Raw genomic sequence first — 16,513 nt, forward strand, 5'->3', positions numbered from 1 at the left:
AAAATGAGATCTGCAAAGAAACAAGTTATATTACAAATGAAGAAGACAAGACATACAAAGTACAGTAAAACTTCACCTTGTCTGTAAACATGTCAACTGCAGTCTCTGAACCCAGTCAATTGAATGCAAATAATAATCTCAAATGAAATAGAAAAAGAAAGGCTACACAGTCACTGATACATAAAAGTGATTCATTTCAGGCTGTCACACTTTACATATTTGATACATGCAAAAAAGAAGAAAATGATTTGTTGTCTTTGATGACTACAATGCTGACTCAATACACACATTTCATTCCAAGATGAGATATAAAACACAAAACTAACCAATAATTAACACAACATATCATTTGAATGACTAATGATTAGTGTAATGTAAAGTAAAGTCAAGGCTGAAAACAAAAAATGCAACCACACGTGTACATAGCACACCAGTGAGACACACTAGGATTTCATACAGATGTTGCCCCAGTCACATTATGGGGTGTCGTTCATTGCACTGCGCAAAAACAAACCTTACTGAGTGTGGTAGAGGGGCTGAATGAATCCAAATCTATGCTGATCCAACTCATGAGAGAACCCCTTTCTATCCTGAATCAAAACCAAAAGCTGATCCAACTCATGAGAGAACCCCTTTCTATCCTGAATCAAAACCAAAAGCAGAACAGCGTGAATCTTTCTTTCTTTCTTTATTTGGTGTTTAACGTCGTTTTTAACCATTCAAGGTTATATCGCGACGGGGAAAGGGGGGAGATGGGATAGGGGAAAGGGGGGAGATGGGATAGAGCCACTTGTTAAGTGTTTCTTGTTCACAAAAGCACTAATCAAAAAATTGCTCCAGGGGCTTGCAACGTAATACAATATATGACCTTACTGGGAGAATCCAAGTTTCCAGTACAAAGGACTTAACATTTCTTACATACTGCTTGACTAAAATCTTTACAAACATTGACTATATTCTATACAAGAAACACTTAACAAGGGTAAAAGGAGAAACAGAACCGTTAGTCGCCTCTTACGACATGCTGGGTAGCATCGGGTAAATTCTTTCTCGTCCCAACCAATATGGGACTCCCCCTAACCCGCGGGGGGTAACAGCGTGAATAAGAACTACTGTTACCACGTAGATTGATAACATCAAGCACACCGTACAAGTAAGATCGAGCCAAGGAATATCAAACAGTGCCATTCAAGAGCTGCCTTTAAAGCTACATGTTCTACATGCGCTGGATGTTTCTGTCAACTTTATATGTGAAGGAATAAAAAGGATTTACATTCACCTCAACCTTAGCTACAATACAAATGAACAGCATCCATACACAAAGCAAAAAAGACTATGTATTGCCAAATGAATTGTGCGTTACAAACATAATACATGTAGCTAGTAAAAGAGAGCCCCCAACGCTGACACATGCAACACATCACCCGGTGTCTGTCCAAGACACAGTCGCAAAAACACTGGACACAATCTACATTTGTTATGATTATAATAATAATAATAATATTCATATTTTTAGAGCGCAAATATCCAGGGTTAAACCCTGCTCCCAGCGCTGTACAACCATTGTGGAAAAAAAGCAAGAAAATACTGCAAATGAGTCTTGTAAGTTTTGCTGTTGGTCTTTGCTCTACTCAATGAGCATTGCCAACTTTACGTCACCATCACCCTCAGGTTACACTGTACAATTCTCTCTCACACACACACACACACACACACACACACACACACACACACTAACCCCTCTGTCTCCTTTTGAATGCCAGTGTGGTGAATTGCACTAGAGTTGCTAGAGTTGTAGCTGAGTAGTGACTATCCATGTGTTGGGCACAACGTGGCTACAGTGCACTTTATCGCTGGAGTTATGACGAAATGCCTCAGAAATGAAAGTGTGTGCAGCGAGTATTATCAGACACTTTGTGTTAGGAATGTTAAGTAACAGAAACAATAAAAGCTCGCAGAAAACTAGCACTGTACAATGCAACATATCTCACAGGTGTGCTATCCGCTAAGCTTGAGTGACATGGTTTGCACCCAAGGAACACAGTTTCCATAAATGCCACACAGCTTCAAATTGGCACACACAGCTGTCGCCCACATGGGCACCAGTTAGTAAGACGTATGCAAGAGACAACATGTGAACACAAACACAGGTCAGTCAGACGTATGCAACAGGTGAAACACAAACACAGGTCAGTCAGACGTATGCAACAGGTGAAACACAAACACAGGTCAGTAAGACGTATGCAACAGACAACAGATCAAACACAGGTCAGTAAGACGTATGCAACAGACAACAGGTGAAACACATACACAGGTCAGTCAGACGTATGCAACAGACAACAGGTGAAACACAAACACAGGTCAGTCAGACGTATGCAACAGACAACAGGTCAAACACAAACACAGGTCAGTCAGACGTATGCAACAGACAACAGGTGAAACACAAACACAGGTCAGTCAGACGTATGCAACAGACAACAGGTCAAACACAAACACAGGTCAGTCAGACGTATGCAACAGACAACAGGTGAAACACATACACAGGTCAGTCAGACGTATGCAACAGACAACAGGTGAACACATGCCCAGGTGAGCGACAGACACGCTTGATTCACTCCTCACACCGTCATGCATGGCACAGCAGGCACTGTGAAAGACTGAGGGAAGAAGCAACAAGAATGACAAAGAAAAAAGAAGAAACATGGAACAGCTTCATAAAACTTGCTGACACAATGTCAAAGCACAGAGCTGAGTGAAGAAGCGGTGACACTCAGTTAACCAAGCCATTGATTTCTTGCCCTCGTCTCTGGTACAACCCTTCTTTCTACCGGCGACACTCAGTTAACCAAGCCATTCATTTCTTGCCCTCATCTCTGGTACAACCCTTCTTTCTACCGGTGACACTCAGTTAACCAAGCCATTCATTTCTTGCCCTCATCTCTGGTACAACCCTTCTTTCTACCGGTGACACTCAGTTAACCAAGCCATTCATTTCTTGCCCTCATCTCTGGTACAACCCTTCTTTCTACTGGTGAGACTCAGTTAACCAAGCCATTGATTTCTTGCCCTCATCTCTGGTACAACCCTTCTTTCTACTGGTGAGAGCTCAGTTAAGATGCAGAGACACTGAGCTCACCGAGCCATTCATGTCTTGCCCTCACCTCTCATACAACCCTTCTTTCTACTGGTGAGAGCTCAGTTAAGATGCAGAGACACTGTGCTCACCGAGCCATTCATGTCTTCCTCACCTCTCATACAACCCTTCTTTCTACCGGTGAGAGCTCAGTTAAGATGCAGAGACACTGAGCTCACCGAGCCATTCATGTCTTGCCCTCACCTCTCATACAACCCTTCTTTCTACTGGTGAGAGCTCAGTTAAGATGCAGAGACACTGAGCTCACCGAGCCATTCATGTCTTGCCCTCACCTCTCATACAACCCTTCTTTCTACTGGTGAGAGCTCAGTTAAGATGCAGAGACACTGAGCTCACCGAGCCATTCATGTCTTGCCCTCATCTCTGGTACAACCCTTCTTTCTACCGGTGAGAGCTCAGTTAAGATGCAGAGACACTCAACGCCTGTTATTTTTGATGAAAATTTCCGACACATCACTATGTAGCTTTTGTACACAGGAAGAGGAAACCTTAATACATTTGTTTTGGGAGTGCACAAGAGTTAAGCTTTTTTGGTCTGATTTCACAGAATGGTTATGTCAAAATTTCACACATTGCAATAATTTGAATTTGTCAAAAGAGCTTGTCATTTTAGGGTATTTAGACAACTTTCATACGGATGCTGTTTTTGATTTGTTTATTCTCCTTGCCAAACAAAGTATATTTGGAGCCAAATTAAATAAGACAGTCCCAACACTAAATGTTTTTGTGAAAATTGTTAAAGAAAGGTTTTTGATCGAAAAGTATAATGCTAGTGTAAATAATTATTATGGTAAATTTGAAAAAGAGTGGTGTTTATATAGACACTTTTTTCATTGATGCTATAGGATAATTGTATTGATTGATTTCGTATGAACATTTTTGAATGTGATACCCCCTGACCCATTTACTCATAACAGGTTATACAGTACTTTTATGCCGATAATTAAACCCCATGTATACTTGGAGGCTAAATTGTGACCACCGTCCCCACCTACCTCCCTCCCCTCCCCCAACCTCGGTTACCCCCCCCCCCCCCCCCACAACCTCAGCCCCCCCCCCTTCCATATCCCCTGTTTTTTTCAACAACCCACCCTACTGTCTATGTCTGTGTCTTGTCTAGGTATGTACGTGTGTATACGCTCTGTTGATAAACTCGGTGTATGATGTATGTTATGCTGTGTTTATGTGTATATAAAGGAAATAAAATGTAAAAAAAAAGAAAAAAAAAAAAAAAAAAAAAAAAAGATGCAGAGACACTGAGCTCACCGAGCCATTCATGTTTTGCCCTCACCTCTCATACAACCCTTCTTTCTACTGGCCTGTGCTCAATCACCTTGCCTGTGCTAGAAGTAGAACAGTGAGAAAGTCAAGGTATACAGCTTGTGAAATGTGCAGCAGAGTGCACCTGTGGACCACACACACACCCCACACCAAGCATGACTCGACGTAGCGCCAGGCAACAAGACTAGACTGGGGTATGGATCAATATCAACATTATCCTATCTTCATCTCACCACACAAAGCCAAATATCATCTATACACACAATGACCCCTATATAGAGTGGAAGAACCAGTAATTTGGCATTGCAAGAAACATGTTGGTGTCTTGGTGCAAAGCAGGAGACTACATGTAGCACCAAGCACTGTCAACATGATTGGCTTTATGGACACTTTACGGGTCACGGCAATAATAAACACATCTGTAAAAGGTATGAACATTGTTTCAACTTTGTGTTGTCAGCATCATACTCCATGTTGAGAACATATTGAAACACCAAGCATATTTTCTGTCAATAAAGACAAAGTTACATCAAAAACACAGGGATCATCATTATCTCTGCAAAAATACTCTCTCTGTAAACAAAATATTGCTATTTTTCAGACAGAATGTAGGTGTAGTGTGATATATAAAAATATAGTATGACTGGAGGCGACACCCCATACCTAACGCCTTGTGCTCTGTGATGGCAACATCAACAAGAGAGAACAAGGGTTTTGTCAAAGTTGTGCCTGGTAAGGGAAGAGGGAAACAATATCACTTTTACGTAATCTGCTCCTCATTGGAGGCAAGAGTGCGACTCGATAACACTACTAATCTATACTGAGTGTGACTCAATAACGACACTAATCTAAACTGAGTGTGACTCAATAACACCACTAATCTATACTATCATCAACAGTGAAATATGTGGATCAAAGGGCGCACAGTGTTGAACAAATATGAAGACACTAGCTACATGGACCACAATTTGCTTTTATTTTGGTATGAGCACCCATGTGTATTTTTCAGCTATCGGCATGCCTGAAACGAGGAATTGGAGTGACACTAACACATGTGTGGGTCAGAGCGAGGGGGGAATAAAAAAGAACAAACAAGCATTCATGTTTTTTTCTTCTGGCAACACCTATGGGTCAGCCAGACTGATCAATTCAATCATGGAGGATTTGCATCTTGTGTGTCACGCTGGCTGCTATCTGAGCTGTGTTACACTGGCTGCTATCTGAGCTGTGTTACACTGGCTGCTATCTGAGCTGTGTTACACTGGCTGCTATCTGAGCTGTGTTACACTGGCTGCTATCTGAGCAGTAACATGGATTGCTATCCACAACAACCACACCACAATGAAACCTTGACCACAATCCTGACTGAATTCTGCCGTCACAATCACAGCTTTCACACCACTCCCAATGTACAGCTTGTAGTTATCACCATGAGGAGAGAACCATACCGCAATGAGTGAAACATTTTACAAAAAGCAGAGAAGAAAAAACAAGAGGCCTGTCACTTTCTTGGAATTCCCTCACAAATGGAAAAACACGGTTTGCTACATAAATTGCCATAAAAGTCTCAACACTTGACCCACTGTATAAAACACAATCAATATCACCCACCCCCCAACAATCAATATCACCGACCCCCCAACCATCAATATCACCCACCCCCCAACCATCAATATCACCCACCCCCCAACCATCAATATCAGCGACCCCCCAACCAAGCAAGCAATTGGACTAAAACTGTATCACAGGTGCTGACTTTCTCCGTGCCAGCTGCACGGCAGGTTTGAGGTATTGCTGCAGATAGTAGATGCTCATTGGATGTCTGCTCATCATGTCGTCCAATGGCAGGCCAGGGCCCGTCTTGTTTGGGCCGTAGTCCATTTGCATCAGGTATGTGACCAGGGAGTAGAGACGCTTCTCTTTGCGTACCGGCTCCACGATCCAACCACTGGATAACATCTGTAATGAGAGCTTGATTGGTAAGAAAATGCTGCAGCTAACGATTCATTTTGCTGAGAATGACACCATGAGAAGTTGAAAATGTAACAGTAGCGAGGCTGCTCCTGCACCTCCATGGCATTATTCTGTATGAAAGAAAAGGTAGAAAGGCCGGGACTTGTCTATTTATACAGGAGCGCTGACAGAAGACAATACATGACATAACTTTCCACAGTCATCACAGCTCCCTTTCTCACCATGCCTGAACAGTGCATTCATTCTCTCCATTGGGACGCCAAAGAAGGGAGAGAAGTATGAACAAAACATGGACACATGGACATGAAAACAGACCTACCTTTCCACGAATAACGCCTTCAACGGGAGGCACCTTGGGATGGTCGACGGAAGTGTATGAGAGGACGAACTTTGACCCCTCCACCCTCTCCCCCTGCAGGCAGCACACGTCGCAGCACTCCTTGCGCAGCAGCTGCAGCACCTCTTGATACAGGTACACTGACACATAGACAGGCAAGGGTACAGATGCACTGCAGAGACCTACAACACTTACACAAGAGAGACATAATAAACCTCAAACACCAGACATGTCAAAAAGATCGGCTACAGCGCTTAGACACTAATAGTACCGGTGTACACTGAAAACCCTTTCTTACCAGTCAAGGAACACTGGAACATCTCCAAGCAACAGTGCAGCTGCACCACGTTTCATACTGAAACTGCAGGTAAAGGTACAGGTGCACCAAAGGCAACCAAGTTAATGTCATTTCTCTGGGAACTTACAAGACAACTGTATTGACTTACCAATCTTGATTCCCTGCGTTACTTGCTCCACGACATCCACTTTCTGCACAGCAATAATCAAGTCAATAACACACGTTTGCTTTTATCATTGCTGACAGTCGGATTAAAGGTCACAACAGATTGTTCATAAAAAACGGTACAACATGAAACTCACAGTCAAACCATGGGTATCGACCTACGTTTCAAGCTATTCAGTGACAAAGATGTTCATTCCTCAAATATGATACTTTATCCCACACATTTTTAAGCCTCATGTCATTCAGTCCTGCTCCTACCAGATGCTAACAACAGCACTGTCGAATAAAGAGAACAAATACCAAAATGTGTAGCAGATCACACACACACACAAAACAAGAAATTCCTCCGAGGTAGGAAAAACACCCCCGTCCTTACAGAGAGACAGAGAGACAGAGAGACAGAGAGACAGAGAGAAAGTCAGAAGTCAGAAGTCAAAAGTCAGAAAAAGTCAAAAGTCAAAAGTCGGAAGTCGGACGTCGGACGTCGGACGTCGGAAGTCAGAAGTCAGACAAACAAACAATTGACCATTAATATGTCAGTCTTAACCTTAATCCACCAATAACTCCCTAACCGTGTGTTTGACTGGTCCCAATTTTTGTAAGGACCGTCTCAGGAATGTATAGAACCTGTTCACCAAGTTTGGTGACGATCGGTCCGTTCATTCTTGAGATCTATATGCGAACACAAACACACACCCAAACAAACAATTGACCATTAATATGTCAGTCTTAATCTTAATCCACCAATAACTCCCTAACCGTGTGTTTGACTGGTCCCAATTTTTGTAAGGACCGTCTCAGGAATGTATAGAACCTGTTCACCAAGTTTGGTGACGATCGGTCCGTTCATTCTTGAGATCTATATGCGAACACAAACAAACACCCAAACAAACACACAAACAAACAAACACATCGAGTGAAACCTATACACACCCCTATACCGGGGGTGTAATAATGCACAAGAATCCACTACACATCTCCCAAAGCGGCGTGTCAAATGTGTAGCAGATCACACACACACACAATAATCACAAGAATCCAATACACATCTCCCAAAGCGGCGTGTCAAATGTGTAGCAGATCACACACACACACAATAATCACAAGAATCCAATACACATCTCCCAAAGCGGCGTGTCAAATGTGTAGCAGATCACACACACACACAATAATCACAAGAATCCAATACACATCTCCCAAAGCGGCGTGTCAAATGTGTAGCAGATCACACACACACACAATAATCACAAGAATCCAATACACATCTCCCAAAGCGGCGTGTCAAATGTGTAGCAGATCACACACACACACAATAATCACAAGAATCCAATACACATCTCCCAAAGCGGCGTGTCAAATGTGTAGCAGATCACACACACACACAATAATCACAAGAATCCAATAAACATCTCCCAAAGCGGCGTGTCAAATGTCAGTGTACCTTCAAGGTGTCATCATAGGTGAAGCGTGTGCGCGGGTTCCTGATAGCGTCCCACACCGTTTTGGGCGGAGCCAGGATGAATCCTTTGCCGATGTAGCTGATCAAACAAACACAGTCAGCACAAAATGAAGCATCAGTCACACTGTTAGTGAACCAGGGCAGGAGGTAGGCACACAGAAGCTAGAGATGTAAACCTTTCACTCTTAAACAATGAGAAATGCAATTTTCTCCATTTGAGCCTCGGTAGAAAACATGAACTAAAACAGTCATTTGCTTGATGTAACAGGAACAAGAACTAACACAAGAACAAGAACAAGAAATGACAGAGATGTTGTTGAGATAAAACAATCCCAAGCAAATAAAGCACACCAGCTATCAACTACTACAAAGCTCAGGGGAAAAGTAGACTTGAATGTTTACCTTTGCACTGTACATCCAGCTGGAGGAATCTTTTTCAATGTGACAATGTTGTTTTCAAAGCCCACATACCTGTCATCAATAAACCATCCTTCAGCATAAATACACCAGCCTTCAGCATAAATACACCAGCCTTCAGCATCAATACACCATCCTTCAGCATAAATAAACACATCATCTGGATTTCTTATACTCAAAGGCAAAGCATTACTGATGAGAATGCATTTTGTCACAACATTTATCATTTTTAATCTACATCAGAAATACTACATGACAGAACAAATCACATCAACGTTAAAACCTTTAAACTCTCACAGCATGTTATCATGACAAAAGTAATGTTGATAGAAAGTAACAAGTGTGTGACCAATATATAAATCGTCAATGTGTAACAATGTGCTTTAAAGCAGGCTGCATACAGATACTTCTGCCTGTAAACTCTGAAAAAAGGCATCCATATAAATGGAAGGACAACTGTTGAGAACAAAACGAAGCAGTCAACTAGGTGGCCCGTGTTGTTCCTTGACAAAACGAAGCAGTCAACTAGGTGGCCCGTGTTGTTCGTTGACAAAACGAAGCAGTCAACTCTGTGGCTAGTATCGTCTGTAAGTGAAACAAAGTCATGAAGTATTGTTTGTGACTAAAATAAAATAAAAGAGTGCCTCACGTCCATCCACTGGAGACCTCGGCCTGCACACTGGGGGATGTCTCCAGGTCAATGTTGGACGCTCGGATCGCCTGCACACACACACACAGGTAACACTCAGTGTTTGACCAACACATCTGTGGGGGACAGAGTTATGACAAGGACACACAGGTAACTCTCAGTGTTTGACCAACACATCTGTGGGGGACAGAGTTATGACAAGGACACACAGGTAACTCTCAGTGTTTGACCAACACATCTGTGGGGGACAGAGTTATGACAAGGACACACAGGTAACAGTGTTTGACCAACACATCTGTGGGGGACAGAGTTATGACAAGGACACACAGGTAACTCTCAGTGTTTGACCAACACATCTGTGGGGGACAGAGTTATGACAAGGACACACAGGTAACTCTCAGTGTGTGACCAACACATCTGTGGGGGACAGAGTTATGACAAGGACACACAGGTAACACTCAGTGTTTGACCAACACATCTGTGTGGGGACAGAGTTATGACAAGGACACACAGGTAACTCTCAGTGTTTGACCAACACATCTGTGGGGGACAGAGTTATGACAAGGACACACAGGTAACTCTCAGTGTTTGACCAACACATCTGTGGGGGACAGAGTTATGACAAGGACACACAGGTAACAGTGTTTGACCAACACATCTGTGGGGGACAGAGTTATGACAAGGACACACAGGTAACTCTCAGTGTTTGACCAACACATCTGTGGGGGACAGAGTTATGACAAGGACACACAGGTAACTCTCAGTGTGTGACCAACACATCTGTGGGGGACAGAGTTATGACAAGGACACACAGGTAACACTCAGTGTTTGACCAACACATCTGTGTGGGGACAGAGTTATGACAAGGACACACAGGTAACACTCAGTGTTTGACCAACACATCTGTGGGGGACAGAGTTATGACAAGGACACACAGGTAACTCTCAGTGTTTGACCAACACATCTGTGGGGGACAGAGTTATGACAAGGACACACAGGTAACACTCAGTGTTTGACCAACACATCTGTGGGGGACAGAGTTATGACAAGGACACACAGGTAACTCTCCGTGTTTGACCAACACATTAGTGGGGGACAGAGTTATGACAAGGACACACAGGTAACTCGCAGTGTTTGACCAACACATCTGTGTGGGGACAGAGTTATGACAAGGACACACAGGTAACTCTCAGTGTTTGACCAACACATCTCTGTGGGGGACAGAGTTATGACAAGGACACACAGGTAACTCTCAGTGTTTGACCAACACATCTGTGTGGGGACAGAGTTATGACAAGGACTTCCTGCACAGCCAATGCCAAGAATCCACGTTTACATGCTGTTTAATGAGGGTCTCGATCTTTGATTAATTTTCCTTTGTTTTTTTCTCGTTTTACTTGTTGAGTTTCGGTTCCTTGCTTAGTTGGTTGGTTCAAGATCTTTGTTTTGTTTACTTGTTTGTTATGAAGTTTCAAATGCTTTAACATGAAGCTGTGTGAATGCTAATGTGTGTGTTTTGTGTGTGTATCTGGGTGTTGTGTGTGTACGTGCGTGTGTTTGTGTGTGTGTATGTGTGTGAGTGTGTGTAGGTGTGTGAGTGTGTGAGTGTGCAGAGAGAGAGATGCCATGTCAGTGTATAAGTCACCTGTGCCATGACGTCAGCAGCAGCCTGGTTGACCTGTGTCCTGTAGCGAGAAACTTTCTTGTCTGCAACAGTATCAAACACATACAGTCTCATCTCTCATTTGTTATAAAAATAAAATCCTTCCACGCACAAATTGTTCAACATTTAGCTGAAGAGTAAGCAACAACAGGTCAAACCTGTGCTATAATTCATGATTACCTCACTTTTAGAGTACTACTGGTGTGTAAAACAGTCGCCGCAAGTATAAATTCCAGTGTCACAGATCTGGTCAGTCTCTATGAGACACCAGTTTGATAATCACACACACACACATGCACACACACACACACACAAAAGATGCAAGTGAAGTTTTCACCAACCAGCGGCATCATTCTCCGACCCTGAGAGTTGTGGGGACGGACTGTGGCGTGAAACTACCTCGCTCATCGATCGTCGCAGCTCCCCCCTCCTCCTTTCCCCCGCCTCGTCCCCTGCACCATCCACCTTATCAGTCACCTGGGTGTGGTCGCCCCCTGCAGGGTCAGGGTCACCGGAATCGCCATCGGACTCGTTCTCTTCCTCCTGTATGACCTGCGAGTGGTGGGAGCTGATGCCGGCCTTGGACAGCAGGCCGCCGGTGGCGGCACTGCGGTAGTGAAGGATGGACGCCGACTTGCGGATAGAGTCAGAGAAGGCGGTGGAGTCAGCGCCGGTGTTGCCCGACTTCTGCACGAACTGGCGAAACCTGGACATGAGGGAGTCGGACTGGGGGGAGCAGGCAGCCTTGTTGACTGACGCGGCAGCGCTTGCCACAAGGTGGTGGGGCAGGGAGATGTTGAGCAGGGGGGTCATCTGGACGCGACGCAGGTGGATGTAGTCGCTGAGGGAGGACAGGAGAATGGAGGGGGCTTCGTCCACAGGGGTAGCGGGGGAGGTGTGGGGGGCTGACCACGTCACTACTGTCAGCAGGCTGTGGTCTGGGTCTGGGAAAAAGATACACACATCTTGTCACAATCATCATAGGCGATAACAGGGGGCACCACAGGGTACCACATTTGCTAATTGCACACTGTTACATTTTAACATATGAAATGTGAGTTTACAGAGACTACTGTAGGCTGAAGATGCAGAAAGAAAGGTGCACCTACCTTCCACTGGCTGAAGATGCAGAAAGAAAGGTGCACCTACCTTCCACTGGCTGAATGAGAAAGAAGACGAGGGACTGTGCTTCTTCATTCATCTGTAGCAGCCAGCTGCACCCGTTCTCTTCTCTGTGCCAGTATCTAGCAAAACACACACCATACAAACATTCACCTTCTAAGCATAAAGCAGAGAACATTAAAAATAACCCCATTAAACAGATTAAAGACAAATTTTGGAGTTTTGCAGCACAATAGATTTATGTCAGGGAACTTGGAGCCACATCAGTTATTCCCCTTCATCCAAAAAAACATGACCACATTCCACGATTATTCAGTGTTGTTGTCGGGCCTCTGTCTTTGGTCACTGATGCATACTGATCTGACCCATTGTTCTGATCTCTGGCCTGTCAACCATCCCACACTTTTGGCATGATGGCCTTCTCACACAATGTTTTTTTCAGCCAGGATATTTGGATGTATACATATTTTCATGGGGTCCCATCATTCTATTTTTGTGTGAATCTAGGAAGAAGAGTGATCACTGTATGTGTCCAGAGTAACTTACCTCTTGTAGTCTTCAATGACGGTGGGCGTGACGACGTTGCTGCTGTGGTTGTGTCTCCACCAGCGGTGCCTGGCCGGCGCCACACGCTCCACTCGCACAAAGTCCGTCAGCACCGGTAACGACACCATGCCTTTGTTCTTCCCGTTGACCTCTGACGCCGGGACTTCGTGCACACTGCGCGCCGCGATCACTCCCGGTTTCCACTCACAACTCAGTGATGTGTCCTTCACAAGCTGAAGCAGGGACTGAAAACCAGTTGAGCTCTAAAGTCAAACTGACACAGCTTCTTGCTTTGGTCCCGCTCTTTTACTGTAATAACTTGAAGTGATCAATAAAGCATGAACAAGAATTTAATTTGCCATGTAGAAAAAACAACATGTTTTCAGGATCTCGGTGACACAAGGATACAGTCCAACCCAATTTACAGACTTAAACAAATCAGGAGGGATTCTTAAAATGGAGGGGTAATTTACAGAGGATATGAAGATAAAATCTGAAAAATCAAGGTCTAAAATGGGGGAGGGGTGGGTGGGGTGGGGAGGGATGGAGGTTTTCAATTAGGGAATCTTAAAAGGGGGTTCACACACACTGAGACAGACAGGCCCCCCCCCTCCCACACTAAAGACAATAGGTGTGTTGAACAGACGTACCTGTGAAGACGCCCTGACTCTGTTAAAGCTGGCGAAAACCTTGATGCAGGGGGCGCTGGAGGCACCGGAGGTAGACATGTGACCGCCATTGTGATTTGAGCTAGGCACGCGCGTGAACGTGAGGAAGTGAAACCACACTCTGTGTCCGTGAACAAAACTGTGGATCTTCCAGCCCTTCTGGTACGACACTGGGAATGGCTGTGGTGACAGATACATACGTTTTCTGTATCGTCAACAAGTATGACCTTTGACCTTTGTATGAACTGCTAGTGTAATCATCACAGAGGAAATAAACATTTTAAAAAATGCTTTGCATTTTACAATAAGAAAAGTTACAATACCTTGGAATTTTTAAAAAGTTCCAGGACTTCCAGGATTGAAAAACTTTCCTGCTTCTGCAAAAGAAAAAAACCCTGTCAGCACTACAGAACAAAGATAATCTGTTCATTAAAGGGTACCATACAGTTTTAGATTTAAATGAAGAACTCAAGAATTGTACTTAACTGTGGTAAACTCAAGGAATGAATAATTCATGTGTTACACTGCAAGTTGTGTACCTGAGGATAGATCTATCAATGTTCGTCTTTTACAGTTAGTGAGTGGGCGGGGACGTAGCTCAGTTGGTAGCGCGCTGGCTTTGTAGCCAGTTGGTCGCTATCAGCGTGGATTCGATCCCCACGTTCGGCGAGAGATTTATTTCTCGGAGTCAACTTTGTGCAGACTCTCTTCGGTGTCCGAACACCCCCGTGTGCACACATGCGCACGAAAAAGATCCCACGTTCACAGCGAAAGTCTCAGGGCTTGGAAAACACGAATCATCTCTCGTCTCTGATTATCATGATCGTATTTTCGATACTTTGACGAGACAAACCCAATGCTGGTGTGTCCAAGAAGACAGCCACAGCGGGCTTGTTCGAATCAAAGTATCACACCATATCTTCAGCGTATTACCAATACCTGTCCCAATATAGACCAGTTAGTCTAAGAGGACGTTAAACCCTAATAGTCAGTCAGTTAGTGAGTTAGTCATTGATTCTTTGAAAATTCAGCTCCTATAGAAGGATACATTTTTAGTTATCGACTTAGATAAGGAATGGGGATGTGTGGCGCGTTAAAAATCTATTTGACCAGGGAAGCGAGGTGCATTCACAATAGATCTTCTCAATCGACAATTGCATGGGGACGCGACGTTGCCATCACATTCTTTTGAATTTTGATGCATATATATATATTATATCGTTACAAATCACTCTGATTGTAAAGATTTGCAATATGTGCCCGCCCTATTAATTTTGTAAGTTGAAGCGAGACATGATGACAATACATAATTTCCAATGATCAATCCAAATACCATGTGGCTTTGTTTCAACAGCACAACAATTAACAAAACTGTAATCATGGCTGGTGATGAATAGCATACACATGTACTTGCCTTGCTAAGCACGTAAGCTTGACCACTGAACCATCTTAGGATTGAAAGATAGCGCAGTGATAATATCAAAATGATGCACAACACACACACTGAGAACGTTATAGATAGGAAATCCATGCTTCTCCCGTCCTCGTATGTACTTTTGAAACTGTGCACGCAGTTTCCAGTCCCATTTAAAGGAGGCGAATCGCCACAAACAGCACCCGAAATGAGGTGACAGAAACAAAAGATGACTGATGTCTGTTGACCTGTACGCTCACAGGCAAGCAATGTTTGCTCAAAGTTTATCAAGTTTGTTGTGTCATGTGATACTGTTCCTGTTTTCTCTATGCTGACAACGACCGTCACGTTCGTGGCAGAAACACTATCGGAATAAATAACTTGAACCACACAGAAAGCGACTGCGTCATGTGGGCAGGAAAATACGGTTCATCAACATCACAACGCCACAACTTTCTTCTTTCATTTTCACGGCACAGTTTGTGTCGTCCGCCTCTACCCGGAAACGATGAGGGTTACGTCCCTTGAATTTTAGGTGAAAATGGCCGCCGCCGTGCAGTTTACCGCGAGTAGTTGAACACAGGCAGACGTTAACGACGATCGGGAGAGACTGCGATATTCTGTACGTGCTAAATACTACATTTGTATGAACGTCCTTTTTTTTAGTGCCTACACTTAAGTTATAGATTGCCCTGGTACGCCAAAGTGGGTGAGGTGAATTTGCACAAAATAATTAGCATTGGCACTTATGAAGTTGACAGTTTCCAATAAAAAAATTGTCTCCCAATGATGAACCCCGATAAAGAATAATAATTCCGTACTGGTAGAAGACTTCAGGTTCTGCGTAAAATACTGGGTCTATGCTTCGGGGCATTATTGTGAGGGTGGGTGAAGGAGGGAATGGTACACTTGGGGAGAGCAAATGCTGCCAGTGCAAGACAACAATTAATCCTCCAGTAATCGAGGCAGCGTTTTTGTTTTTTATTTAAAGATAAATAACAATTTTTTTTTTTTTTGGGGGGGGGGGGGGGGGCACTTTTTAGGTCCCCATGTGCATTTTATTTTGAACACCAATTTCGACATCAGATCACAGGCGGAAGGTATCGTCCACTGGACTACTAGTACTACTATCACAGAAAGACTACAAGGTACGTCACTCACCTTCGAGTCTTCTGTGTTCTTGGAGTCGCTTCCTGGGGAAAAATATTGTTCAAGACGGTTTGCCTCTGTGTAAGGTCAAATAAATACTGTTGAATGATTGTTTGAACTATATGCACCTTTAGTTTTCAGCTTCCGTTCGCTGCAGGCTGTTTTTAACCATCATTTGGACGAATCTTCGTTTGCGAGCCGCTAATATCCACACGGC

General features: G+C 43.8%; 2 protein-coding genes across 2 annotated transcripts in view; one reads left to right on the forward strand and one right to left on the reverse strand.

Moving 5' to 3' along the window:
* Positions 1-6,130: 6,130 nt before the first annotated feature.
* LOC138952892 (uncharacterized) lies at positions 6,131-15,636 on the reverse strand. The gene is made up of 13 exons (XM_070324643.1): positions 15,148-15,636; positions 14,057-14,110; positions 13,716-13,913; positions 13,066-13,310; positions 12,547-12,641; positions 11,739-12,341; positions 11,380-11,441; positions 9,735-9,805; positions 9,071-9,139; positions 8,651-8,747; positions 7,193-7,235; positions 6,729-6,886; positions 6,131-6,394 (listed from the first exon to the last, which is right to left on the reverse strand). The coding sequence occupies exons 1-13, from the start codon at positions 15,262-15,264 to the stop codon at positions 6,167-6,169; spliced, it is 2,040 nt and encodes a 679-aa protein (XP_070180744.1). The 5' UTR covers positions 15,265-15,636; the 3' UTR covers positions 6,131-6,166.
* Positions 15,637-15,676: 40 nt separating this feature from the next.
* LOC138952399 (cleavage and polyadenylation specificity factor subunit 2-like) overlaps positions 15,677-16,513 on the forward strand; it is a 357,958-nt gene continuing 357,121 nt past the window's right edge. The window contains exon 1 of the mRNA XM_070324066.1: positions 15,677-15,769. The gene's annotated coding sequence lies outside the window, so the exon portion shown is untranslated. The remainder of the gene's footprint in view (positions 15,770-16,513) is intronic.

This window comes from Littorina saxatilis, linkage group LG17, assembly GCF_037325665.1.
Source record: "Littorina saxatilis isolate snail1 linkage group LG17, US_GU_Lsax_2.0, whole genome shotgun sequence".
NCBI classification, from domain to species: Eukaryota; Metazoa; Mollusca; class Gastropoda; order Littorinimorpha; family Littorinidae; genus Littorina; species Littorina saxatilis.

Bases quoted from the DNA above. Each gene is read 5' to 3' on its own strand.
- LOC138952892 (XM_070324643.1), bottom strand. From the start codon at position 15,264: ATGGATTTCCTATCTATAACGTTCTCAGTGTGTGTGTTGTGCATCATT. The intron at 12,642-13,065 runs GTAAGTTACTCT...GTGTTTTGCTAG, and splicing joins GTCATTGAAGACTACAAGAG to ATACTGGCACAGAGAAGAGA. The intron at 6,887-7,192 runs GTAAGTCAATAC...TCTATGTGTCAG, and splicing joins AACGCAGGGAATCAAGATTG to TGTACCTGTATCAAGAGGTG.